This window comes from Rhinatrema bivittatum, chromosome 15, assembly GCF_901001135.1.
Source record: "Rhinatrema bivittatum chromosome 15, aRhiBiv1.1, whole genome shotgun sequence".
Classification (NCBI taxonomy): Eukaryota; Metazoa; Chordata; class Amphibia; order Gymnophiona; family Rhinatrematidae; genus Rhinatrema; species Rhinatrema bivittatum.
This window is the reverse complement of record NC_042629.1, coordinates 45653667-45680209: the sequence shown is the minus strand read 5'-3', so window position 1 is coordinate 45680209 and position 26543 is coordinate 45653667. Positions and strand designations below refer to the sequence as shown.

General features: G+C 42.6%; 1 protein-coding gene across 1 annotated transcript in view; it reads right to left on the bottom strand.

Moving 5' to 3' along the window:
• Positions 1-472: 472 nt before the first annotated feature.
• Positions 473-26543, bottom strand: part of POLQ (DNA polymerase theta) — a 174229-nt gene continuing 148158 nt past the window's right edge. Inside the window, 3 exon segments of the mRNA XM_029578518.1 lie at positions 473-1500; positions 10896-11011; positions 20619-20775. Coding sequence (XP_029434378.1) covers positions 1387-1500; positions 10896-11011; positions 20619-20775 — 387 coding nt within the window. The 3' untranslated portion in view covers positions 473-1386.

Sequence of the window (26543 nt, the reverse complement as noted above, 5' to 3'; positions counted from 1 at the left end):
CAAATTTAATGCCTGCCCAGTGAAAAGGACAATCGAGAACAGACCTGCTGGGGGTGGGGAAGGAGCTCTGGCCAGGCTGTTGTGGGTGCACAGCCATGTCTCCTGGGCACCCGATGCAGAGTGCTAAGGACACAGAAATTATCCATTGTGCGGCCCTTTTAGCGCAGCAGCTCATTTGACTATTGCATCGAGCGCCCAGGAGAGGCAGATGTGCGTGCATTCAAAAAACATGCAACCAGTTTGGACGCATGTTTTTTATGTGATGATACTGCATTGGCTTGAATGTTCTTAAAACACTGCTAGAGCCCGATCGTTGATGATTTTGAGACTGACCCTGTAGACATATCCCTGTATTTCTTATAATTGTAACTAAAACCATTAGTACATGACGTTGTTTATTGTATTGTGATATATAAACAATGGTTAATAAAATATAAATTAAAAAAAAACAAAACACACTGCTAGAAACTACTGACAGCATAAAAAAACATTACTTTAAATACATTACAGATCCAAAGTACAAACATCTATTACAGTGTTAATATAAGAGACCATCGGCTTAATTTACATGCTTTGACACTTCTGAGGTAGGATAGTGCTGGAAGCAGTCACAATCAAGGCTTGCGTTTATCCCATATCTAAAAAAATTGTGCTCTCTCTATGTTTTTCAATCAGAGGTCTGTCAGTGACATGAAGGAACTTGGAGCAGATGGCAGGGTCAGAAAAGGAAAAATATTCAGCTCTCCAGGTCAAGGCCCTCAGTACCTTAGCCCTGGGTTTCCTGTTCAGCATCAACAGAAGAGCAGGGCAAAGCTGAGTAGGGATTGTGCACATTTGGATTAGGCTAGAAGTCACGGACTGGGGATTCAACTGGAAAAATGTGGGTCATTGTCTTAATGTTAATTCATTGTTGGATTTTAGTGTTCAGGGTAGTTTCTTTCTTGACCCAATAAAGACGAATTAAAAAAAAAAAGTCACCAAAATCAGAGATGGCTAGCTAAAATTTTAAAAATAGTTTAACTTACCTTTCAGAATAATATTTCCATTTAATATCAGAATTTTTGTTTTTTGTAGATCACCTTTAAAATGTTACAAATTCATTTTTACACATATATTAAACATCTATGTTATTACAACTGATATTTTAAGCTTTTTCATTTATTTAAATAAATCCTCAAATTAATTATATTATTTTCTCACCACTGTACCCCCACCATGTGCTTATAGTATTGATAAAAGCTGTAAAATGTGAAATTCACTTCCAACTATTGAGAGATGACCTTCAGTTTGTAAGGTCACAATTTAAAAACGTCATTTCTTCAAAAGCAGCAAAGACCTGCATTCAGGTCGGATGATATAGGAGACTCTGACCGTCTCTACTGGCATTCACAGATCAAGGTCTTGCAGGTTACCCCAGCTTGGTCCCATCTTCACCTTTACTTTCAATTTAACTGACAGCTGAATGGCATTTTCCATTTCCTGCTTCATAATCTGTGCTACCTAGAATAAAAGGAGGAAACACAATGCATTTCAAACAGATCTTGTCCTATTATGGCTTTGGATGCAGAGGCACAATCCAGGTATCCTGTACCTATTGTCTTATTACCCTCCACCCCCAGCTCTGCCAGAGACTGCAGTCTGCAGAATATTTTAAAATGTTTGGCCCAAAGATTTGTTTGCATTTCCTTTTGTTTAAATAACTGTTTGATGTGCAAAAGTAAAATGATACAAGTATCATTTTACTGTTTTTTGGTGTTTTTTTTAGTGCACTTCATCCTGCAGTGGTTTTAGCTACTGCTTAAATCCTGGGGTTTGGCCAAATGTCTGCTCTTTGTTGACAAGACTTTTCCTGCATACAGCTTCTAACTTGCTTGTAAGAGAATTCAGTAATAACTCTCACTTTTTCAAGCAGAAATATTCACTGCTGTATATCAGCATATCTGAATATGTTCTCCTTTGAAATTTTTTACAGAAATAATTTTGTTTAGTTTGACAGAGGATATCTTCACTACTAGTCACCTCCTACTTCTGATGGCAGGCCACATGAGACTCCCCTCCCCTCTCATGACCCCAGATACAGCAATGGCATGAATAACCAGATGCACTCCTGTGGAAAGGGGCACAGTACCAGGACTACATTAAAAAAAAAAAAAGAAGAGAGCGAGCAAAAAACAGCGCTGGGTCAAACAGTTACGCTAACAGTGAACGCTTCCAACATTACTGCCAGAGTAATGCTGCAAGCACCTGGGATCCGTGTTTAGTGGTCCCAGTATTGGGTGGGTGAGAGGACTGCAGTATGGAGGGGTGTTGTGGAGGGTGGCAAGGAGGCAATATTTTTTATATTGAGGGGGCTGGCACACATAAATGCAATCTTGTTTAAATTTGGAGGAGACCTAGCAGGAATTTCTGACATTTGTCAGAGGGAGAAGGGAGTGGAATTTAGCTAGAAGGCTGGCGATTTTCTTATTTCGTAAAGGAAGGTAATTATGCAACTACAGAATGCTGGATACCTTTAGATCTACTACTACTTAAAATTTCTATAACGCTATACGACATACACAGCTTTGTACAAACATGCAAAAAGACGAACTGGCCATATTAAAAAAAAAGCTGGTTGGTTAGGTTTAAAGGTATCTGAATACATGTGGCTGGATAACTTTAACTATATTACTAAGACAGAGGGACTCGGCAAATTATAATGCCAGACAATAATTATATATGAGTTTTATTTGAACACAAATTTCACATGTCCATATTACATAAGTTCCACTATGTGCTACAAAAATTCCAGATTAAAACCACCGACGACGCATCACCTCCCATATATCCCAATCATACTATTCATGCCATACATACCAATCGCTCACTAAAATTAATATATTCTATATACTCACAACCCTAATCCCTCCCCATACAATGTTACCATGCCCAACATATAGCATATGATATAATGAATCCCTTACAACATGTTATATCAGGTAACCAAGTACCTATAATAAATTGAACAATAACAATCATATGATGACAAATCTCCAATGTAATGGATTTAACTCGCTTATACTATCCGACGAGATACCCGTTTCGCCCGTATTGCAGGGCTTCTTCAGGGAAAAATTATTAACTTCCACAAATTTTATATTTATACTGGCGTCTTCATAGTGCTGATTTCTTCATGTCCATACATGAGGTAGGAAACTCTATTGTATCATTATTGATCATATGTTGTGAGAATACCAATCGCACAAAGCACTGGACTCTATTACCATCTCTATTTTACCCAATTCAATCATTCATCACACTAAATCGTGTGTCAAAATCTGGCGACAAGTAATTATACTGATGATTCGCCTTCAATATCAAGTGTAAAACTTGCTTCCTTCCAGATACATTGAAACCACTATCAATATCACCACAGCCGGTACGCAACGGGAAAAAGGCTCCAACAGCTTGCAAGGTGTTCAACTTCCGCCTCCTTGCCTCACACTAGCGTTATAAACTCAACCGTCTATATACTCTTTCAAAGATATACTCTTACAAAGGTATAGGGCACCCGTTCGACTGGCGAAGATGACGCAACTGTCGTGTCTGCAACTCCGTAAAAGCAAAATGCTTGCTTTTACGGAGTTGCAAAAAGTTTGCTTTTACAGTCCCTCTGTCTTAGTAATATAGTTATCTGTATAACAGAGGTAATGCACACATATTTATGACCTGGCTGGATAACTTTAGGCACGTATATTCAATGGGACATTTATCCTGCTGAATCTGGGAAAAGTTATCAGGCTAAATTTAGTCTGATTGCCAGCTTAAGTTAGTGATTATCACAGTCTACGAAACCTCCAAAATATACCTTTAGGTGCCTATGGTCTACAACTGCTAAATATTAGGAATAATGAGAAAGGTGACATTACTTCTTACCTGATAATTTCCTTTCCTTGAAGTAAGACAAGCCAGTCCACACCAGTGAGTTGTGCACTCCAACCAGCAGGTGGAGACAGAGGACAAAGACTCGCTGACATCTTCCTCATATAGCTCTGCTCAAACACCAGCCAGCCAGTATTTCTCCAAAAGCAAACTGTGGCCACTAACCACTAAACATTAACAATAATACTGCATCCTACAAAAAAGCTTGTGGATTCTTTTCTTTTAATTTCTCTTTTCTTTTTTTTAATAACCAACAGAAACACTGGATTCAGCTCCACTTACAATAGTCTCCTAGGACAATCAGAATATCTTAGAAGAAGAACAGAACTCACTTACCCAATTTGTGGGAGTCCAGCTGCATGAAAGATCCTGGAACCTCATTCCTTTCTGGACAAGGATCTAACAACACAGAAGAAAGTCTGCCTCCTCAAGGCAGGTGGACTGGCTTGTCTTACTTCGAATAAAGAAAATTATCAGGTACGAAGCAAATTCACCTTCCTCTTCATCCAGGCAAGCCAGTCCACACCAGTGGGATATACCAAAGCTATTTTCCCAAAGGGTGGGAGGCTGCCAGAGGCCCAAGGAGCACTGCCCTAGCAAGGCAGAATCCTCCCGCACCGCTACATCCAGTTGGTAATATCTGGCAAACGTATGCAAAGAAGACCACGTCGCCACTCTACAAATCTCTGCCACAGAAAGCAAACGTAATTCTGTCCAGGAAACCGCCTGAGCCTGGGTCAAATGCGCTCTGAATTGTCTCAGAAGAGCTTCCCGGAATCTACATAGGCTATTGACACTATTTCCTTAATCCACCGTGACCCAAGAAGCTGCCTCCCCCTTCTTCATGCTCCCGTGAAGAACAAAAAGCCTATCTGATTTCCGAAACTCATTCCAGATAACGCAATAAGTGCCGCCGCACATCCAATGGCCGCAATTTGCTATATTCCTGACAATCCATATCCTTATTCAAGGATGGTACCACAACAGTGGTTTAAGTGAAACTCCAAAACCATCTTTGGAAGAAAGGCAGGTACTGTCCAAATCTGCACTTTATCCAGAGTGATAATCAAAATCGGATCTCTACATGACAAGGCTCACAATTCCGAAATCCGCCTTGCAGAACAAATAGCGACCAAAAACACTGTCTTCAAAGGCAGTAACCACAAGGAAATACCCTGGAGAGGACGAAAGGTCGAACTCGCCAGAAAGAACCAGATTCAAATCCCACAAGGGTACCGGGAAACGCAAGCGAGGTCTAAGATGTATTACTCCCCTCAAGAACCTAGATACGTCAGGGTGAGAAGAGAGAGGGCTTCTCTGCCCATGGTCCCGATAACACGCTATAGCAGTGTAAAAAGTGGCTGACTGGTAGATTATATGTCACAGAATACACAACATACTTATTTACAAGTACATAAGTTTACTTATAAGTCTGAGAATAAGCAATAAAAGCATACAAGATTAGTTTTGCATTAAAAAATATACATAAAAATACTTCCCCTCACAGTTTCCAATGTGAGTGATATACCTTTGTAAAGACAGAAACACAACGCCAGGAAACCAGGAACAGTTTTCAATCACGGTACAAAGTTCTTCACATAAACTAAATAGCTCCCTAAAATAATTTCCCACAAGCAGCCACCTGCACCTTCAGAGTGTTCAAAGCTAATCCCTTACTCAGACCTTCTTGTAAAAATTCCAAGACTAAGGGAACAGGTGTCGAAGCAGGCAAAGAAGCGTGATTCTGACACCAATGCTCAAACACCTGCCAAACGCAAATATTTATCAAAGAGGTGGAAAACTTGCACACTCTCAAAAGTGTTTCCACCACTGCCCCTGAGTAACCTCACTTTAAGAGCCTAGACGTCTCAAGGGCCAAACCATAAAACAAAACTGATTTGGACTGTCGTGAAAAATTGGTCCCTGCAATACAAACCCCCGAGAAGAGTTGCCAAGGGTCCCCCCATCAGAAGACAACACAGATCCATGTACCACGGCCTATGCAGCCAATCCGGCACCACCAGAAGCAACACGCCTGGACGTCATGCTATCTTCTGCAACAAACGGCCGATCATGGGCCACGGCAGAAATGCATAGAGTAACTTCTCTGGCAGCCACGCCTGGACTAGAAAATCCACTCTTGAGAACTTGAACATCCTTTGTCCAACTTAAAATCTCTTCACTTTTGCATTCTTGTGAGTCACCATTAGATCCAGGAAAGGACACCCCCAGCAATCCACAATAAGATGAAACACTTCGGGAGCCAATTCCCATTCTCCCGGATCCAACTCATGATGACTGAGATAATCTGCCTGCATGCTGTCTAATCCTGCTATGTGGGAGGCTGAGAGGCTGACAGTGCCTGTAAATGAAGTTCCGCCCATTGCAGAGGATATCCATTTCTAGAGGAACTTGTCAACTTTTAGTCCCTCCTTGGTGATTTATGTATGCCACTGCAGTTGCATTGTCTGACATAACTTTCACTGCCTTTCCTTCTTACCGGTCCGTGAACTGAAGGAAGACTAGTTGAACTGCCCATGCCCCAGTCGATTGATGGACCAAGTCGCCTCTTCAGGAGTTCACTGCCCTTATGCTACCAACTCCTGAGTTTGCTCCCTAGCCCTGGAGATTCGCATCTGTGGTGACCACCAACCAGTCAGGAGTCTCCAAATCCATACCTTTTTCTAGATGCTCCCTTCTCAACCACCAGAGAAGCTTCAGCCTCACCTCCGGTGGCAAGGCCAGCGTCACATTGTACTCCTGAGACTGGGGATTCCATCAAGAAAGGAGAGATTGCTGCAGAGGACACATATAAGCATGCGCCCAAGATACAATCTTTATTGCCGCAGCCATAGATCCCAACATCTGCAGATACGATCAAACTGACAGGACAATCACTGCACGCAGGGCCCAGACCTGACCTCAGATCTTCTGAATGCAAAACTCCAGGAGAAACACCTGCCTTGCGCCATGTTGAACTGGGCACCCAGATACTCCATGACCTGAGATTGTTGCAGGTTGCTCTTGGCTAAGTTATTTATTTTATTTTATTTTTTATTTTTCATTTCACTATTAATTTAAAAGTTAATTTAAAAGTTTATTAATTATTTCACTATTAATTTAATTTCACTATTAACGTGAAATTAAATTTAATTTCACTATTAATTATTTCACTATTAATTTAATTTCACTATTAAATTTCACTATTTAACGTTAATTTAATTTCACTATTAATTTAAAAGTTCACTATCCACTCCAGGTTCTGCAATAACTGGACCACCTGGCTCTCTTCCAATGTCTTGGCTCTCATTAGTCAATTGTCCAAGCAGAGATGAACCATAATGCCCTCTTTTCTGAGGGCTGCGATTATGACAACCAACAACTTGGAAAAAGTCCTGGGTGCCGTGGCCAAACCAAAGGGCAATGTTTGGAACTGGTAGTGCTGACTTAACACTGCAAAGTGCAGATATCACTGATGCTGCTTGCAAATTGGAATATGAAGGTAAGTTTCTGATAGGTCCAGAGACGTGAGAAATTCTCCCTTCTTCACCACCATGATCACTGATCTTAACATTTCCATCTGAAAATGGCTAACCCGGAGGGGCCCTATTGACCTCCTTGAGAGCCAGAATAGGTCAAAACAAACCCTCTTTCTTGGGAACCAATAAGTAAATGGAATAGCGCCCCGTGCCCTCCTGTTCCTTTGGAACTGGAACCACTGCCTTTAGGGCAAGCAACTGTTACAGCATGCACTGGACCGCTGACTTCTTTTCTACGGAGTTACAAGGGGAAACCATAAAAGTATCTGAGAGAGGACGGATAAGTTCCAAAGCATATCCACACACCACTTCCAAACCCCACTGGTCAGAAGTGATGCAGGTCCACTTCTGATAAAATTGAGACAGGTAACTGCCTATCTCCGGCACTGGAGGATGGACCCCCAAAACTTCATTAGGAGGAACATAGGGTTCCAGAGCCGCCGTCCTTTCCTGGATTCCTTGGCCAAAAGGACTCCCAAATGTCCAAGATCTCCGAAATCACCCATTAGCTTGAGAAAACCAGGAAGTCAACTTCTTATCCTCCGGCAATTGAGGAAATGTCAATTCTCCCCATTGATCCGCCATCTTCTCCAACTCCTCCTCAAACATGCGTCCCTTAAAAGGTAACTTTGTAAGGTTTGATTTTGAAATAGTATCAGCAGACCAGTTCCACAGCCACAAGAGCTTTTAGGGCTGCAATCACCGAAGCCACCCCTCGAGCCACCATGCGCACCAAATCATCGCCAGTATCTGTCAAGAAAGCAGCTCCTGGCTCCAGGTATGGGCCATTCTCTTCCAGAGCTTCCTGAGCTAACTGTAACCTGGCCCTGGTCACCATACAAAAGCAAGCGGAGATTTGGAGATTCATGGCCATCGCTTCAAAGGCCTGCTTCAAAACAGCCTCAACATTCCGATCTTGAGCACCTTTTAAAGTAAGTCTCATCTCCTTCCACTGGAATGGTGGTCCGCTTCGTCACAGCACAGACTAATGCAGCCACCTTAGGAAACTGGAGTTGTTCCCTTGCTTTAGGGTCGATAGGACACAATCCCGCTAAGGAGCAACCTCCTTTAAATTTAGCACTCCCATTCCAAATCTATCAGCTCCTTGATGGCCTCATACAGAGGAAAAAAACAGGATGACTTGCACAAGCTAATCATCACAGGATTCCGCTTCGGATCTTTGGTTGTTGCCAGCAAGATCTCCTCACATCCAAGGGCTTTCAAGGTCTGTAAAATTAAACCAGACATCTTGTCCCTGTGAAAAAGCTGCAGCATAATTCTATAAGGCTCAGCATCTGGGGAATCTCCCCCTCTTCCAATAATGGATCGTTGGGATCCCTCCCCCTCTAAGGATTCAGACTCCCCATCTGAGTCTCCTGAAGGATCCCTGCCCTCGCCTTCTTCTCTCTCCATCTGCCTCCTTCTCTTCTTTCTCCTGGAAAAAGGCAAGGACTCCCTGGAATGCTTTCTAGGTCCTAAGGAGGGCGACTTCTGAATTGGGCAATCCCTAGCCTCTTCCCGGGAAGCTCCATATCCCTTGACAGAAGGCCTAGAAACTCTTAAAAATTCTACCCAGGAGATAGCAGAAAGATCCATCCCTGGGGCAGGCAAAAATCCTCTCTGATTCCACTCCCGAGGGGACTGGCAAAAGAGGCAGTGGGGAGGACTCCTCAGCTGCTCTGGTAGGAGTCACCACCATAACCTCTGCCTGTAAAGTGGGAGCCTCTGAGATGCCTGCAAGGAGAAAACCCCTGTAGAGACATCCCCATGGGCCTCCACACACTTTTGACATACACTGAGGGACCCCCCCTGGAACTAAGGACCTTCATATGCATGCTGAGAAGATGCAAAGCTTCTTCCCGTGCTGCTCCCCCAATGCCATGTCACACTCTTTTTCTCTTCCTCTAAAAGCTGAGTAAACACGTCCCACCACATGCCTCAGCAGTTCCTGCCAATTAAAATGGTGTCTGTCGCATGTGGCTTTGCCACTGAAACTTTGCTGGTTCTAAAATTAGCCCTGCAGCCCTCTTGAATCACATGGTTCGGCACGGCCAGCCTGCAAAAGATCGCGCCAGCACCAGCTCCCTGCACTGCTTGACGCATGCGCTTTTTTTTTCCCCCCATTAAACTTTCCACAGACAAAACCAGCAAAATAAGAAAGAAAGGTAGGGAGACAGTAGAGGGAAGAAAACAGGACCAGATAGAGAAGAGTACTATGCAGCAGGGCTGAGCCCACGGCTTCCTTACCCTACTGGATCTTTTCTGCTGCCCACAGGCTAGGGCCACAGCCTTCCACCTCACTCCTGTCCTTTTTTATTTTTTGCTTGTCTCCTGATATTGGTTCTCAGACACTCAACTGAGGGAGGGAGCTACTGCTTTTATCACAGAAAGTCAAACCAGCCTGCTGTTTGATCCAGGCAGGCCAAGATCCACAAGCACGGACACTTGTCCACCACTTGCTGGAGATGGAAAAAAAATTGGCTGGCTGGTGTCTGAGCAGAGCTATCAGCGAGTCTTTGTTCTCCATCTACACCTGCTTGTTTGAGTGCACAACCCACTGGTGTGGACTGGCTTGCCTGGATGAAGAGGAAATGTAAATTTCGTACTAGTTGTCAGTGGCTACTCACTAATCTTAAATACACATCTGTAAATCTTCATAAGAACATAAGAAAATGCCATACTGGGTCAGACCAAGGGTCCATCAAGCCCAGCATCCTGTTTCCAACAGTGGCCAATCCAGGCCATAAGAACCTGGCAAGTACCCAAAAACTAAGTCTATTCCATGTAACCATTGCTAATGGCAGTGGCTATTCTCTAAGTGAACTTAATAGCAGGTAATGGACTTCTCCTCCAAGAACTTATCCAATCCTTTTTTAAACACAGCTATACTAACTGCACGAACCACATTCTCTGGCAACAAATTCCAGAGTTTAATTGTGCATTGAGTAAAAAAGAACTTTCTCCGATTAGTTTTAAATGTGCCCCATGCTAACTTCATGGAGTGTCCCCTAGTCTTTCTACTATCCGAAAGAGTAAATAACCGATTCACATCTACCCGTTCTAGACCTCTCATGATTTTAAACACCTCTATCATATCCCCCCTCAGTCGTCTCTTCTCCAAGCTGAAAAGTCCTAACCTCTTTAGTCTTTCCTCATAGGGGAGTTGTTCCATTCCCCTTATCATTTTGGTAGCCCTTCTCTGTACCTTCTCCATCAATGGCTCAGTGGCTCAATGGCTCAGTTCTTTAAAATAATATGCCATTTAGACTTTCCAATAATTCTCTCCTTTTATAAATATAGCACATGCTCAGATATTTCAAGGAAATTGAATTAAAACTAAAATATTTAGCATATAATTCTACAATCATGATTGATTTTCCCCTTCATAGTGGGGACAATCAAGGTCTTGGCATGCCCATGAATTCCTTGACCTGCCTGTATTGCATCGTCCTCTGCCACCTCATAGAGGAGCTCATCATGTAGCTGGAGGATAAAGAATCCTCCTCTAGTCGGCTGCAGCATTCCTTTGTGTCTTTTCCTTTCTGACTTCCCTACAAAGGAAGAATGAATAACCACTGTGAGATATAAAACAAGCCATACAGTTCTGTGCATGTCCTGATAAGAACAGCAAGAAGCAACTCCAAGTGTAGGAAAATGAAGAAAGCAGCACCAGAAAAGGAGGAATGATCACACAGTGTCAAAGCAGGAGAAAACAAAGCAAATTTGCTTATCGTAAACACTGTTTTCAGTAGATAGCAGGATGAATTAGCCATGCTGAGCGGGTGATGTCATTAGGCGGCATGAGGCAGAGCTGTCTCTCAAAGCTTGTAGAGCTTTTAGCTCTACTGGGCATGCACGGTTGTTCCTGTGCAAATGAGTGTTCCAGAAATCTCCTCAGTCCATATCAAAACAAAGAATTCTTGTTGTAATGAATATGCTGTCCAGGGAGGAGGGTGGGAACGCATGACTAATTCATCCTGCTATCTATAGAAAACACTGTTTACAGTAAACAAACTTGCTTTTTTTCTGTTGATAAGAGGCTGAATTTGCCATGCTGAGTGGGGAGTCCCAAGCTGAGGGTTGCCACCAATTGGTTTCCTCAGTGGACAGTATTCTATTTGCACTAACTGATACAACATTGCCTTCCCCACTGAACTGTCTGTGTTTGCCAATAATGTGATGTGAAGATGGGAACTGATGACCAGATAGCTGCTTTACAAATCTCTTTGATGGGCACATTACATAAATGTGCTATGGAGGTCACTGTTGCATGCACCTGATGCGCTTTTACTGGATAAGTCAGGGAAAGTGACTTAGAAGCATAACAGTGCTGTATGCACAATGTAATCCAATTTGACAGAGTTCTTTTTGCTAGCCTATTTGGATCACATAGTTGAGAGGATTGTCTATGTCCTTGCACTCTGCATTTATAATAGGCCAAAGCTTATTTGCAATCCCTAGGGTATGGAGGTGTTTTTCCCTCTCCTGTTTGTTTGGTTTGGGGAAGAAAGTTGGAAGAGTGATGGCTTGGTTTATGTGGAAAGCTAATACTATTTTTAGCAGAAATTTTGGGTGTGTAAGTAGGATTACTTTGTCATGGAAAAATTGTAAACATGGAGGGAAATGAACTAATGCTTGCAGCTCACCGACTCTCCTTGTGGACTTAATCGCTACCAAAAATATCACTTTCCTCATCAGGAATTTGAGGTTTGCTGTGTCTAGAGATTTGAATGGGGTCTCCATAAATGCCATTAAATACCACATTAATGTCCCAGAATACAGGTGGCTTCCATGTGGTGGGATGCAGATGCAGGATGCTCTTCATAAAATTGGGAGATTAGCGGGTGTAAGGAAATTGGGCGCTACGGCACTAACATGCACCCAAACTGAAAAGGTTGTCAGACCGGCTTAGGAAAGGTGATGCAGATACAATAACTGTCGGGGCTCATAGGTGAGGAGATTGATGGAATTTTCCCTGTACCATCTGGTATAACTGTTCCACTTGAAAGTGTAATTTCGTTGCATAGAAGGTTTCCTTGTCGACACTGTGTCTTAAATATCATTTGGCAAGTTTAAATGAGCTAGGGCCATGCGTTTAACATCCATGTCGCGAGGTTAAGGGAAGGTTGGAGTGGATGTATGAGGGAAATCTCTTCCTGAGTTAGGAGGGTTGGGCTGCAACCTAGGTTGTGTGGGGGGCTTACTGAAAATTGTACAAAATACGATTACCATGGTTGTCTTGGTCATGCTGAGCCTACCAGGATCATCCTGACTCAATCTTGTATGCAATTCTGGAACAATTTGGCTATTACTAGAATCGGAGGGAAGGCATAAAGACGACCCCTTGACCCTGAGACTAGGAAAATGTCCGAGGCTCTGCATGGACTAGGATGGATGCAACAGAAGCATTCTACTTTCCTGTTTTTCTCTTGTTGCGAACAGACCTATACAAGGGCATCCCCACCGCCAAAAGAGACTGTCGGCTGCATTTTGCGATAGGGCCCATTCATGTGGACGGAAAATTCTATTGAGTCTTTTCCCTTTTGTATTTGCAATTCCCAGAAGATATGTGCCTTGCAGAGTTGCCTGGTTGTGATCTGCCCAGCCATAAATTTGAAGGGCTTCTTGACAGAATGACCAAGAGCCAGTCCCTCTTCGCTTGTTCATGTAAAACATGGCAACTTGATTGTCCATGTGAATCATTATGTTCTTTTCCCAAAGAAAATGTTGGAAAGCCTGAAGCATGTAGCACATTGCTCTGTTTCAGAAGGTTTATGTGGAACTATCTTTTTTGACAAGAGATTCTATGTTTTGAAATGGTGAAAGTGCGCACCCCACCCTTGAAAGGAAGCATCTGTGGTTAGTGTAATCTGATGTGGCTTTGGCTGAAGTGGGGCATCCTTTCTAGCACTCCTGAGTGGAGCCACCAACCAATGTCTGTTTTCATATGGTCGGTAACTCAAACCCTGACTGAAAGGGGTTAGAGGAAATGATCCCATGTGGTCCCCCTGTACCCGCATGTGTAGGCGGGTACAGGGGGACCACATGTATCACTGCTGCTATGTACCCGAGGAGCTCTAGTATATGGCGTGCTAATGAGGAGGTCTGGTGATGTAGCAGAGTTGCTAGAAAGCGGACGGTTTGAGCTCTGTTGCTGGGAAGAAAAGCTTTGGCTTTTATTGAGTCTTTACGAGTCCCTCTGAATTGCAGGGATTGTACTGGCTGCAGGTTTGATTGTTCTTAGTTATTAGGAAGCCGAGCGCTTCTAGACAGGAAATGGTTGCATCTGTGTCCAACCATAAGGCATCTTTCGAAAGGGTTGTGATTTGCCAGTCATCCAAGTACAGGAATATCAGTATCCCTGTTTGTCGTAAGTGTGCCACCGCCACAGCTAGGCATTTTGTGAAGACTCTGGGGGGAGACGAGAATCCAAATTGAGAACTTTGTACTGATAGTGCATCTCCTCTGTTGTGAAGCAGAGGTATCGCCAGCAGGATGGGTATTCTGGGGATGTGTGTGTATGCATCCTTGAGTTCAAGAGAGCACATCCAGTTGTGAGGTTGAATGAATGGCAATATCGTTCCCAGAGATGTAATTTTAAATTTTTCTTGATGGAGATGCTTGTTGAGAGCCCTGAGGTCCAGGATTGGGTGAAGGCCCTCACTTTTCTTGGGGATGAGGAAATATTTGGAATAATACCCCTGATTGTACTGGAGAGAGGTTAGTTCTCAGATGGCATTTTGCTTCAGTAATCTTTTCACTTCTTGGGTCAGGATGGCCAGGTGTGTCTGATCTTCTGGGAGAAGAGTCAAGTGAAGCATTTGAGGTCCGTTAATATAGTATCCGTGCTGTACTATCATCAAAACCCACTGATCTGTTGTGATCCTGGACAAGCCTCTGAAGATATGTTGGTACCTGCTGCTTACTGGTATTTGTTGCTGTGGCAGTATTCAGTCTAAAAACCCTGCTATGATTTAGTCACCAATTGTGGCTGTGATTGTTGCTGATGCCAGTCTCTTTGTTGCCCCCGATTTTGTGGGAGTTGAGACTGCTGACAAAGCTGCTGGTAGGGAGTCTGGGAGTAAGGCTGATACTGCCTGTTTGACCTTCTTGAGAAGAATGCACATTTGTACTGGGGGTAGAAGTATCTTCATATGTTTTGTTGGTTGCTCACTGCTGATAAAGACTGGACGTGACATTGGAGAAATTTTTTACCTGATAATTTCGTTTTCCTTAGTGTAGACAGATGGACAAACATCTTAAAACAATGAATAAAACCATGAAATAGTATAAATATGACAAAATAAAACAAAAAATACAAAAAGTCTAAAAAGCTGCTGCTAATTTAAAAAAAGAAAAAACCCTTTCCTCTCATATCTCGCTTAAAATAATAACTCAGAAGCTGCAAGTCTGTGGTCTATTCCCAGTGGCATATTAAAGTGGAGTCTTGTCTTTTTTGCCTCGCTCATTGTAGACTCCACTACTATTAAATTGTGGAGTAGTTATACTACACCATATCCATGTGTCTTCTTCAGACAGAATTTTAGATCGATATCGCATGACAAAGCTTTACCCTAAAATGGGCATTCCCACATCTTCATCAGAAGTTTATCGAGCACTGCATGAGAAAGAAGCGAAGATGATTCCATTGGAATGTCTAAAATCTTTAAGATCCCCATTCTTCCGCCAGGGAATCAGTATCTTCTATCTCTACCTTGAGGGAAGTGCTCATTTTCTCGATGAATATGGAATAAGTTAAATCCTCTGGTGGAGAGGAATGATCTGGTCATTCATCCGGTGGTTCCAGAAGAACTTCTCGGTGACTCTCCTGGAGAAGGAGGGTTGGGTTGGGACTCTCCGATCTTGGTGATGGCAGTGGAGTAGGTTCTCTTGACTGGACAACAGTTGGATCTCCTCTTGGTATCCACCAAGGAAGAAGGAGGTGGTAGTGGCAGCGCTCCCAGCAGTGGTAACCAGTAGAGTACTGTATGCGGGGGGGGGGGGGGGAAGAGCAAAGTTGCTCCATTTGTGGGAATAGTGATGAAAAGAAATTCCACACAATGTCTGTTGGTCTACCGCTTGCTGCGATCTGTGGCTTGTGAATTGTGGTAGAGCATTCTCCTCTGATACTAACATTCGTTCCTCCTCTGCGGCCCGTTTGTTCTCTACTACTGTGTGACCCAAAGGCAGTAGAGAACAAATGGTCTATGGCGTCTGGAGATGGAGACCTTGTTGTCATAGGCCCGAAGCTAGAAAAGATCTGGGACCCACAGTGAAGGATTATCATTTTATGAGGAGCAGATCCCCCTGGGGATTCTAGAAGGTGATATAGCCGCTCCTAAGATGTCATAGGTTGGTGTTCGGTCTGGAGGGAATGGTATTGGCATTGGCCATCCTTCCACCTGCAGCCATGATGCCCGGGCACCCCCCTCTAGGGGTCATGAGTCCAGAATGCACTTGATGCTACTAGCTCCAATGGAGTTCTTGACCCGTGCGGCTTCAGTTGAGAAACTAGTGTGCGTTGTGGCCTGACCCAGCCTGACAAAGAGGCTCCTGCACCAGTTGAATTGCTTTGCTCCGATGGATGGACGAAGCCTCTCCACCAGAAGGTCAAGGACTATGTTCTTTGGCTTTTGGCTTCTCTTGCAATTTTTTCCTTTTCTCTTGCGGTGCAGTGTCATCCAGTGCTGGTCTCTTGGTGGAGGGAGTCTTCCTATGATCGTTTGAGCCATGGATCTTTGGGCAATATGCTTCGTGTCATATGTCGTCCAAGGCATGCCGTGCGCTGTTCATGGTGGAGCATCATGCACTGCCAGAGCTTTTGCATCATGCGTCAGGCACAGTAAGTTGAGCGTCTTATGCATCAATGGCATCGATTGTTTCTTCTTGGGCGCTACAGTGCCGTGTGACTTAAAATATACCAGAGGGGATTTCAACAGTTCTTTTGGCTTGTGCGTTGACCCAGCAGAGGCCAGTCGGTGCTCCTGGCCCTGGAACTCCTTAATTCTCCCCTGAGAGGAATGCGAGTACCTTTTACCTTCAAGGCCAATCTCAAATGTACTGCCCAATGTTAAAGTGCCCCTTTTTCTCTTCCCGCTGCCTCTGGGCCCTGGGAGACCTTCTGCCGCAGTCACAGCAATTTGCTTGATCGTGATCGGGCCCAAGGCACACATAGCAACAGTTATTCCCATCAGTTATGGATTTTATATGACCACACGAGCAGTATTCAAAATCAGAGGTTTTCCGTTGGGCCATTGTAGCACTGAAAAGTGCTGTTTGAGGTTTGCTAACAAGAGGAGAAGAAAAATAATTTGCAAGAGACGGTTTTTAGCCGGCCATGTGAAGCTCGTCCAGAACAAGACTGAGAAGACTTCTGGAACAGTCATTCGCGCAGGAACAACCGAACATGGCCAGCAGAGCTAAAAGCTCTACAAGCTTTGAGAGACAGCTCCTCCTCATGCCATTTAATGATGGCACCCACTCCGCATGGCTAATTCAGCCTGCTTATTGAAGGAAAAACTGAAGAATCAATATTCAGAGCTAAAAGGGAGGAAGCAGTACTAGGAGGTTAGACTAGACAGATGAAAAGATGCATGCTCAAACATATAGAGTTAAATGAGGCTTTGTGAGGAGCTGGAATGAGAAGATGATGAGGATCTTCACCACCAGAGTACAGAAAGAGAAAATGCAGTGATGCTTAAGGCTAGCGAGTCATTTAAAAATTACTAATAACAGGAGCTTTCTAATAATAATGAGGTCAATATGCAGGTATGTCCTGCTAAGTTCAGGACATAGCCGAACAAACTGTGCATTTTTAAATTCCTGCCACCCTAAGCAGCTCCAAGTCATCTGGATATTTAGCCAGATAGGTTAGCTTAATAGGTTGGAGGTGTTCCAGGCATATTTTAAGTTCAGTTCAGTTAGCTAGATAACTTATCCAGTTAACTCCGATATTATATTCAGATATTCTGGTTAACTCTGCTCATGCCAGAGAGCAGTTTTGGTTTTTTTTTAAGTAACACTTTTATTGTTGTCAATAAGAAAAATAAACACTACAAAAATGTTAAAAGGCAAATCACAGTGTTACACTCAATTGACAATGATTTTACAGTAATAATCCCTTCCCTACCTCCCTTCCTCCTGTCCTTCCAAATACAATCAGAGTTTAGATAATAGCATATGACAATCTTAAATATAAAGCAAAATATCTTTAGGTATAAAATTAGTAGTAAAGTTTTCTCCAAAGCAAATATGGACCCCAGATCAAATCAAATTTCTTTAGATTGTGTCTTTTATTGGCAGTTATTCTACTCATGGTACAGACTGTATCCAATCTCGACATCACCCTTTTTAATGGAAGGGCATTCTTCTGTTTCCAAAAGCACACAATTTCAATTTGAGCCGCAGTGCAAATTTATTGAATCAGAAGCTGAAAGGTGAGATTTGTGCACCTAGCAGGGCAATTTAAGAGAGCGACCTCCACCTGGAGCTGAACAAATTCTTGAATAATCACAGAAATAAGCCCTGTCATCTTCTGCCAGAACAAATGTATAACAGGGCCGGAAAGCACTTCTAAAAGTTAGCCAGAAGAGTTTATCCAGCTTCCTAGGACTTGAACTGGCTATATTCAGTACAGCACCTAAATGGCAGTGTTCCACTTAGTACTGGTGACAATTTATCTGGCTAACTTCATCTACTGAATATAGAAACATAGAAATGAAGGCAGAAGAAGACCAAATGGCCCATCCAGTCTGCCCAGCAAGCTTCACAAATTTTTTCTCTCATACTTATCTGTTTCTCTTAGCTCTTGGTTCTATTTCCCTTCCACCCCCACCTTTAATGTAGAGAGCAGTGATGGAGCTGCATCCAAGTGAAATGTCTAGCTTGATTAGTTAGGGGTAGTAGGGGTAGTAACCGCCGCAATAAGCAAGCTACACCCATGCTTATTTGTTTTACCCAGACTATGTTATACAGCCCTTATTGGTTGTTTTTCTTCTCCCCTGCCGTTGAAGCAGGGAGATATGCTGGATATGCGTGAAGTATCAGTCTTCTCCCATGCTGTTGAAGCAGAGAGCCATGCTGGATATGCATCGAAAGTGAAGTATCAGGCACATTTGGTTTGGGGTAGTAACCGCCGTAACAAGCCAGCTACTCCCCGCTTTGTGAGTGCGAATCCTTTTTTCTTCTCCCCTGCCGTTGAAGCTATGCTGGATATGCGTGAAGCATCAGTCTTCTCCCATGCTGTTGAAGCAGAGAGCCATGCTGGATATGCATCGAAAGTGAAGTATCAGGCACATTTGGTTTGGGGTAGTAACCGCCGTAACAAGCCAGCTACTCCCCGCTTTGTGAGTGCGAATCCTTTTTTCTTCTCCCCTGCCGTTGAAGCTATGCTGGATATGCGTGAAGCATCAGCTTTTCTTTTCCCCTGCTGTTGAAGCAGAGAGCTATGCTGGAAATGCGTGATGCGTGATGTGTGATGTATCAGTCTTTCTCCCATGCCGTTGAAGCAGATAGCCATGCTGGATATGCATCGAAAGGGAAGTATCAGGCACATTTGGTTTGGGGTAGTAACCGCCGTAACAAGCCAGCTACTCCCCGCTTTGTGAGTGCGAACCCTCTTTTCTTCTCCCCTGCCGTTGAAGCAGAGAGCTCTGCTGGATGTGTGAAGTATCAGTTTTTCTTCTCCCCTGCCGTTGAAGCAGAGAACTATGCTGTATATGCATTGAAAGTGAAGTATCAGGCTTATTTGATTTGGGGTAGTAACCGCCGTAACAAGCCAGCTACTCCCCTCTTTGTGAGTGCGAATCCTTTTTTCCACATTTCCTCTTGCTGTTGAAGCTTAGAGCGATGTTGGAGTCACAGTAAGCATGTGTATGTTTATTTAATAAGGGTATTGTCTCCAGGCAGTAGCCATCATTCTGGCGAGTCACCCACTCTTCATTGGCGGCCTCTTGACTTTATGGATCCACAGTGTTTATCCCACGCCCCTTTGAAGTCCTTCACAGTTCTGGTCTTCACCACATCCTCCGGAAGGGCATTCCAGGCATCCACCACCCTCTCCGTGAAGAAATACTTCCTGACATTGGTTCTGAATCTTCCTCCCTGGAGCTTCAGGTGACTGGTTACAGACCAAAACCTCTTCATTCATTGCATGTTATAGGATATTGGGAAAACTATACCCAGCTGCAGCCATGATTTGGTAACCACACAGACACATGTTGAGGACAGGAGAGGGTTAGCAGTAAATGACGAATATAAGATACCAAGACACTATTCAAATACATTAAAAACAGAAATGGTCTTGAACTAGCAGGGAGCGGCAGCAGTAAATGTTGAAAACTGTATTTTAATTCAGAGTAGTAAATAAAAATATCATATCTAATGATTATATTTTCATGTTCTTCATGGCGTTCTGAACCAGCCTTCATTCGAGAACCTTTAAAAGCAAAAGCAGCAGGACCTATCCCATTGCATCTGTCTGGACTTAGCTAACAAGAAAAATGTGGCTGTGTTAACACAGAACCCCAGAGAATCACAGTATACACAGATTCCCTTTCATACATGCTGTGCTGCAAATGCTTGGAACAGCTATGAAGTAAAGCCCAATTCTCCCCTCACTCTAAATTTCCTATCTGGCCCTGTTGGGCCAAGCACCTCTCAACTCCCCAAACTCCTCCTAAAATATTGAAAACTGTTACGGTCGGCAGCTCATCCCCCAAACCCATTTAGCTTCAGATCTTAATCCAGTTTCCCCCTCCAAACCATTCCATCACTCTGCTGTCTCAATTGGCCAGGCCACACCACCCACCCCTATGACTCCCCCATCTCACCACCTGCCAGGAGCAAGGTCTAATCTCGCCCACTCCTGGCAATCGAGCGCTGCTTCTGTCAGAAGCAGAGCTGGAAGCGGATACTACCTGCAGTTTACACTTCCAGCGCTAGAAGAGTAAGTCGCCATGGCTTGTACATGGCTCCTCTCAGCTCCCCCAAACCCTTCCCAGCTGGGCAGTGCTGCCTTCAACACAGAAAAAGATGAATTGTAAGGACCAGGATGTATCTGAATGAGTGTTAACAAGTCCAGCCTAATTTAGTGGTCTTCCTGTACAAAGCTTGAGCATGTGAAAGAGTGGTTTAAAATATGGAGTAAAAAATAAATACCTCTTTGGTCAGCCTGTTCCATGCTTTCCAAGTGTCCATGGGATTTTGCTTTGAAAGGAAAGGTTTCTTCCAGCTGATTCTGAATATTCACCATTGCGGTTTTTACAATATCAGCAGCAGAACCCTGGACTGTGGTGTTCACAGCCTGCCGTTCAGCCTAAGAATGGTAAAAGACAAATCTTAAATCTAATCTTCAGGGGAGATATAAAATACAACATCTGTCCACACTCAAAGAACACCCTCAAAGAAATAGGATGGCCAAAAAAAAAAAAAATCCTGGCCTATCTAATCTACCTATCCATACAACTGCTCAGCCCTACAATCCCTACCACTCTCTCAGAGATCCCGTGTGCTTGTTCCATGCTTTCTAAAAGAGAGATGTTGCCCTGGCCTTCACCACCTCCACTGGGAGGCTTTTCCATGCATCTACCACCCTTTCTGTAAAGAAATATTTCTTTAGATTACTCTTCAGTCTATCCCTTTTGACCCTTATCCCATGACCCCTCCTGTACATTGATACCTAGAAGGTATTTAAATATAATATCTTCTCTATCTTGCCTGTCTTCTAGGGTATACATATTTAGATATTTAAGTTTGTCCTCATACACTTTAAAACAAAGACCACCGAGCATTGTAGTAGCCACCCTTTGGACCAACTTCATCCAGTTTATATCCGTTTGATGGTGCAGTCTCTAGAACTGTACATAATATTCTAAGTAAGTGCTCACCAAGGACTTATACAGGGGCAATACCATTCCTCTCTTTAGATAGCAAAACATCTTTCTGGCTTTTGCCTTTGCCTTATCCACCTTTTTTGGCCATGCTAAGTTCATGAGATACAATCACCCCCAAATCCCGCTCTTGATTCCTGCATAGAGTTTCACCCCTTAGACCAGTGGTCCTCAACCTTTTTCCCATCGTGACACACCCGAGAAACCACGCTCACACGTGTGACACACTGCTCATTACAATTAAAAAATAAAAGCCCAGTATTATTTTTATTGTTAAGAATGACACAAGGGAAAGAAAAGTATTCTGTCTGAACAGAAACTGCATAAATAGTAAACATCCCATACCAAAACAGCACCAATTTCCAGCACTCAAACAGTAACCGCTTTACAAGACAAAACTGAAAATATTACCCCAGGCCTTAAACCTCCAATATTCCTCCTATTAGGAAAACAGACCAAGCCAGGCTGCTATAGAGCCCTACACAGAAACTACACGTGAGCAGAAATACTTCACCTCAGTCACATGTGCAGACCCTCACCTAACAAAGAATAAAGAAACCATAAAGCATAACTAGAAACATGCAGATAAAAACTGAACTGGAAACTGCAACAAGCCAGAGAGACTGTATACAGTGTAACAAAGGAAAAAGAGAAACATTACCAGTCCTCAAAACAAATCAAGAAATATAAAATCAACAGCAGTAAAACCATAATAATAAAAAGAACAGATTTCAAAATAGCTGATGAATGGAATATCTAAGAACTCATATCAAAAATTTCTAGAGACCAATAAAATATTTCAAAATAGCAGACACACAGACCCAATAATGAAAAATAAGGATAACAAAATGCTTTGTTCTGCAGACCTGGGAAAATTTGATATCCAGGTGCTCTGAGATTGTTTTGAATTAGCAGGAGGAAGAATGATTTGCTTGCAACTTTCTCCTCTCAGTCACATATATACACATGCTCTCTCTCTCATTTACATAGGCTCTCAATCACGCACATATACACATGCTTTTTCTCTTTCATTTATACACGCTCTTAATCACACATTTAAGACACATGCTGTCTTTTCACACATACACACACACAGGCTTTTAATCACATACATACTCTCATTCACACATGCTCTCAATCACATACTCACATACTCTCTCACCTACACCGGCTCTCAATCACACACAGACACTCATGATCTCTTACTTATACACACATGCTCTTAATCAAAGATACACATGATCTCTTTCACTCCTAGAATTAAATCTCTCACCACTAATTGAGTTCCTTACAACAAACTTAAACATCTCTAAACCTACCATAGTGCTAGGAGATTTTAATCTTCACATGGACGTCCACCCAGTATCAAACACATGCCAGATACTAATAGACGCTATGACAGCATTAGGTTTCTCACTAATAACAAACAAATCAACACATAATGCTGGATACTCCCTGGATCTCACCTTCATCAACTACAACTGTTTAGAACACTGTAAAACTGATTATACGCAAATTCCCTGGTCAGACCACTTCCTTATTCATTCCAACATAAAATTCCTTAAATCTCAAATCAAACAAAATTATAAACCCATAGAATTTAAATATCGACCACCTTTCAATATTGAAAAACTAATGACAAACTAGAGGAAAAACTAACAAATATTGACTACAACATCTGCAGTTTTGCTACGGAAACATGATTAGACTCAACCAAAAAAATAGTTGATGAAATAAACCCCATCAAATCTATACGTAAAAAAGAAACAATACAAAATAATCCCTGGCATAACGAAAAAGTAAAAAATGCAAAAAGGACTCTCAGATCAATGGAAAAAAGATGGAGAAAACACAAAACAACCGATACCCTAACTAAACACAGAAAACATCTAGCTTTTTACAAACAACTAATCCTTAATGTTAAGAAAGAATACTACAGCAATAAAATAGAAAAGTTTGCTAACAATCCAAGAACCTTATTCTCAATAGTATCAAATCTCACCAATGACAAACAAGAATCACCACAAAATCTACCAGAATCAGAATGTAACGAAATCGCCAATTTTTTCAGTGACAAGATTACTAACTTAAGAAACAAACTTCCAAACACTACCAATCAAGAAATTAAAATGCAAAAAAGAGACGTTAACCAATGGTCGTCATTTATTGAGATATCCGAGATGGAGGTGGAATACATGCTATAAAAAAAACAAACTCAGCTCCACACAAAATCGACCTAATTCCAACATTTGAACTTAAGAAAACAGCTAACACACTCTCCCCTACATTAGCTAAGATCATAAACCTATTCCTAGAAGAAGGAACTATGCCAGATATACTGAAAGGGGCAATTATAAAACCAATCATAAAGAAAAAAAACAGTGACCCCCTGATCCTGAACAACTACCGCCCAGTATCAAATCTTCCCTTAATAGCTAAACCCATAGAAAAAACAGTACAGAAACAGCTAGCTGAACACCTAGATAATAACTTACTGTATCCATCCCAACATGGATTTCGAAAGCACTACAGCACTGAGACACTACTTCTCTCACTAACAGATAACATTCTAAGAGGTTTTGATAGCGGTAAACATTACATTCTGATAATGCTAGACTTATCAGCAGCATTCAGACACAGTAAACCATAAAACTACTAAAAAGACTAGAAGAAATTGGATTACACAGCAAATCAATAAACTGGTTCAGTTCTTATCTAAATATTAGGTTCTTCCAAGTTCAGAACAACAACGTATTATCAGAAAAAGTCAATCTCAAAACAGGAGTACCGCAGGGATCAGCCCTGTCTGCAACCCTCTTTAACATATACATGCTGCCCTTATGCCATCTGCTTGCAGGACTAGGAATCATACATTACATTTATGCAGACGATATTCAACTAATTCTACCAATTGAGGACACATTAGAGAAAACGTTAAACCTAGCTAACATGTACCTAGACATTATAAAACAACTGCTAAACCAAATGGAACTTGTGATTAATATTGAAAAAACTGAATTTTTACACTTAGAACGGAAAAATATTGAAATCATCCAAACTCCAATAATCCTCAAAGACAACCAGAAAACTGAACTAGCTGAAAAAGTACGAAACCTTGGAATAATAATGGACCCTGAAATCAATCTAAAACAGCACATATCACTGAAAGTAAAAGAAGGCTATGCAAAGCTCATGGTACTCAGAAAACTAAAATCACTACTAAAACAAGCTGATTTCAGAACAGTACTTCAGCCACTGGTTTTCTCCAGCACGGACTACTGTAATGCCCTTTTACTAGGACTCCCGAATACAACATTAAGGCCACTTCAAATACTTCAAAACACAGCAGCTAGAATACTAACTGGAAAAAGGAGGAGGGACCATATAACTGAAACCCTGGCGGAATTACATTGGCTACCTATTGAACACAGAATTAAATACAAAGCCCTATGTACCATACATAAACTAATACATGATGAAAAATCGGGCTGGCTAAACACAGCATTACGAGTACACGTCCCACACAGAAACCTTCGATCGGCAAATAAAGCATTCTTAAACATTCCTTCAGTAAAGACAGCGAGACTAACCCAAGTGAGAGAAAGGGTCTTATCTTTAGCAGGCCCCACACTTTGAAACACAATGCCTCTAGAGATCAGATCACAAAGAGATCTCAAAACCTTTAAGAAAAGTTTAAAAACATGGCTTTTTAAACAAGCATTTTATAAAGAGACTGGAGAATAGAAAATATACAGAAATAGGCAGATTCGGGAGTTTCCTTACGGACTGTGCCTTCTTTCCTGCCTAAGGTAATCTCCACATTTCATATGGATCAGACAGTAGAATTGCCGTCCTTCTCCGAGGAGGATTCCAGGGATCTACGCAAACTCAATGTCAAGAGCATCCTCATTCGCTATCTGGAGGTGACTAATGAATTTCGTTTATTGGTCCATCTTTTTGTGCTGTGGAGCGGTCCCAAGAAGGGAACCAAGACCTCTAAAACCACGATTGCTCGCTGGTTAGAAGAAGCTATCTCGGCAGCATACATCGGTTCTGGCCGCCCTCCTCCACTGGGCGTCAAGGCCCATTCACTCCTGGCTCAAGCGGCTTCCTGGGCGGACAGTCAGTCTGTTTCACCTCAGGAGATATGCTGTGCAGCTACCTGGAAATCTCTGCACACTTTTGCTCGGCACTATCGCTTGAATCTACAGCCACCGTAATTTGGCTCCTTTGGCAATCAGGTCATTTGAGCAAGGCTATCCGGGGCCCACCCTACATAGGGAAGCTTTGGTACATCCAACTGTCTGGACTGATCCGGGAATGTACAGGGAAAAGAAAATTATTCCTTACCTGCTAATTTTCGTTCCTGTGGTACCACGGATCAGTCCAGACGCCCTCCCTAAGGTTTCTGGGATTGGGACTGCCTCTCTGCTCCGGTGGGTTTGAACTACAGTACGGTTCTCTTACTGTTCAATGGTTCAATTTGCAAGTTTGGATTTTTACCATAGTTCATACGTCATGTTCGTTGTTTCAAGTTGGAATTTTGGACTTCTTGATCCATCCATCTTCTCTTCTTTAAGCTTTGATATTCTTAATACCGAAGGGAAGTAGAGGGTGCGCCAGATTATAAGGGGGCGCCCTTCAAGTTTTTCTCTGACTCCATCTGCTGGAAGGGGGACATAACCCACTGTCTGGATTGATCCATGGTACTATAGAAACGAAAATTAGCAGGTAAGGAATAATTTTCTTATGCTGTTTCCACCACCACTGAATGGTGCGGTAGTTGGACCACCCCAAACCCTAAGGAAGCTTGGACCATGTACTTTAGATCCAGTTTCCAAGCCACTGGAAGGCAAGATGTCAGTGTCTGCTACATCCTCATCTACTGGTCCTTCAGGTGTTTGGGAACTGGAATAGCCACCAAATCCACTGGAAGTTAAAGGAACTGAAGAAGCCTAAAGCCATCTATTCTTGGTTCCTTTTCCTTCTTGTCACTGATGGACAGTATATTTACCAGGTTATCTAAAACGGAGTATCAGAAATCCTCCAGAGGCACCGATCTTTTCTTCAGCTTTGAGAGAGATGGCCCAGAAGGGGGTTCCTCATGTCATTTAAGCATTCTTCTCAGCGCCTCAGACTTCCAAGCCATGCCAACTCTGACCTGAGATGAGCTGGGAACTGCTTGCAGAACGAG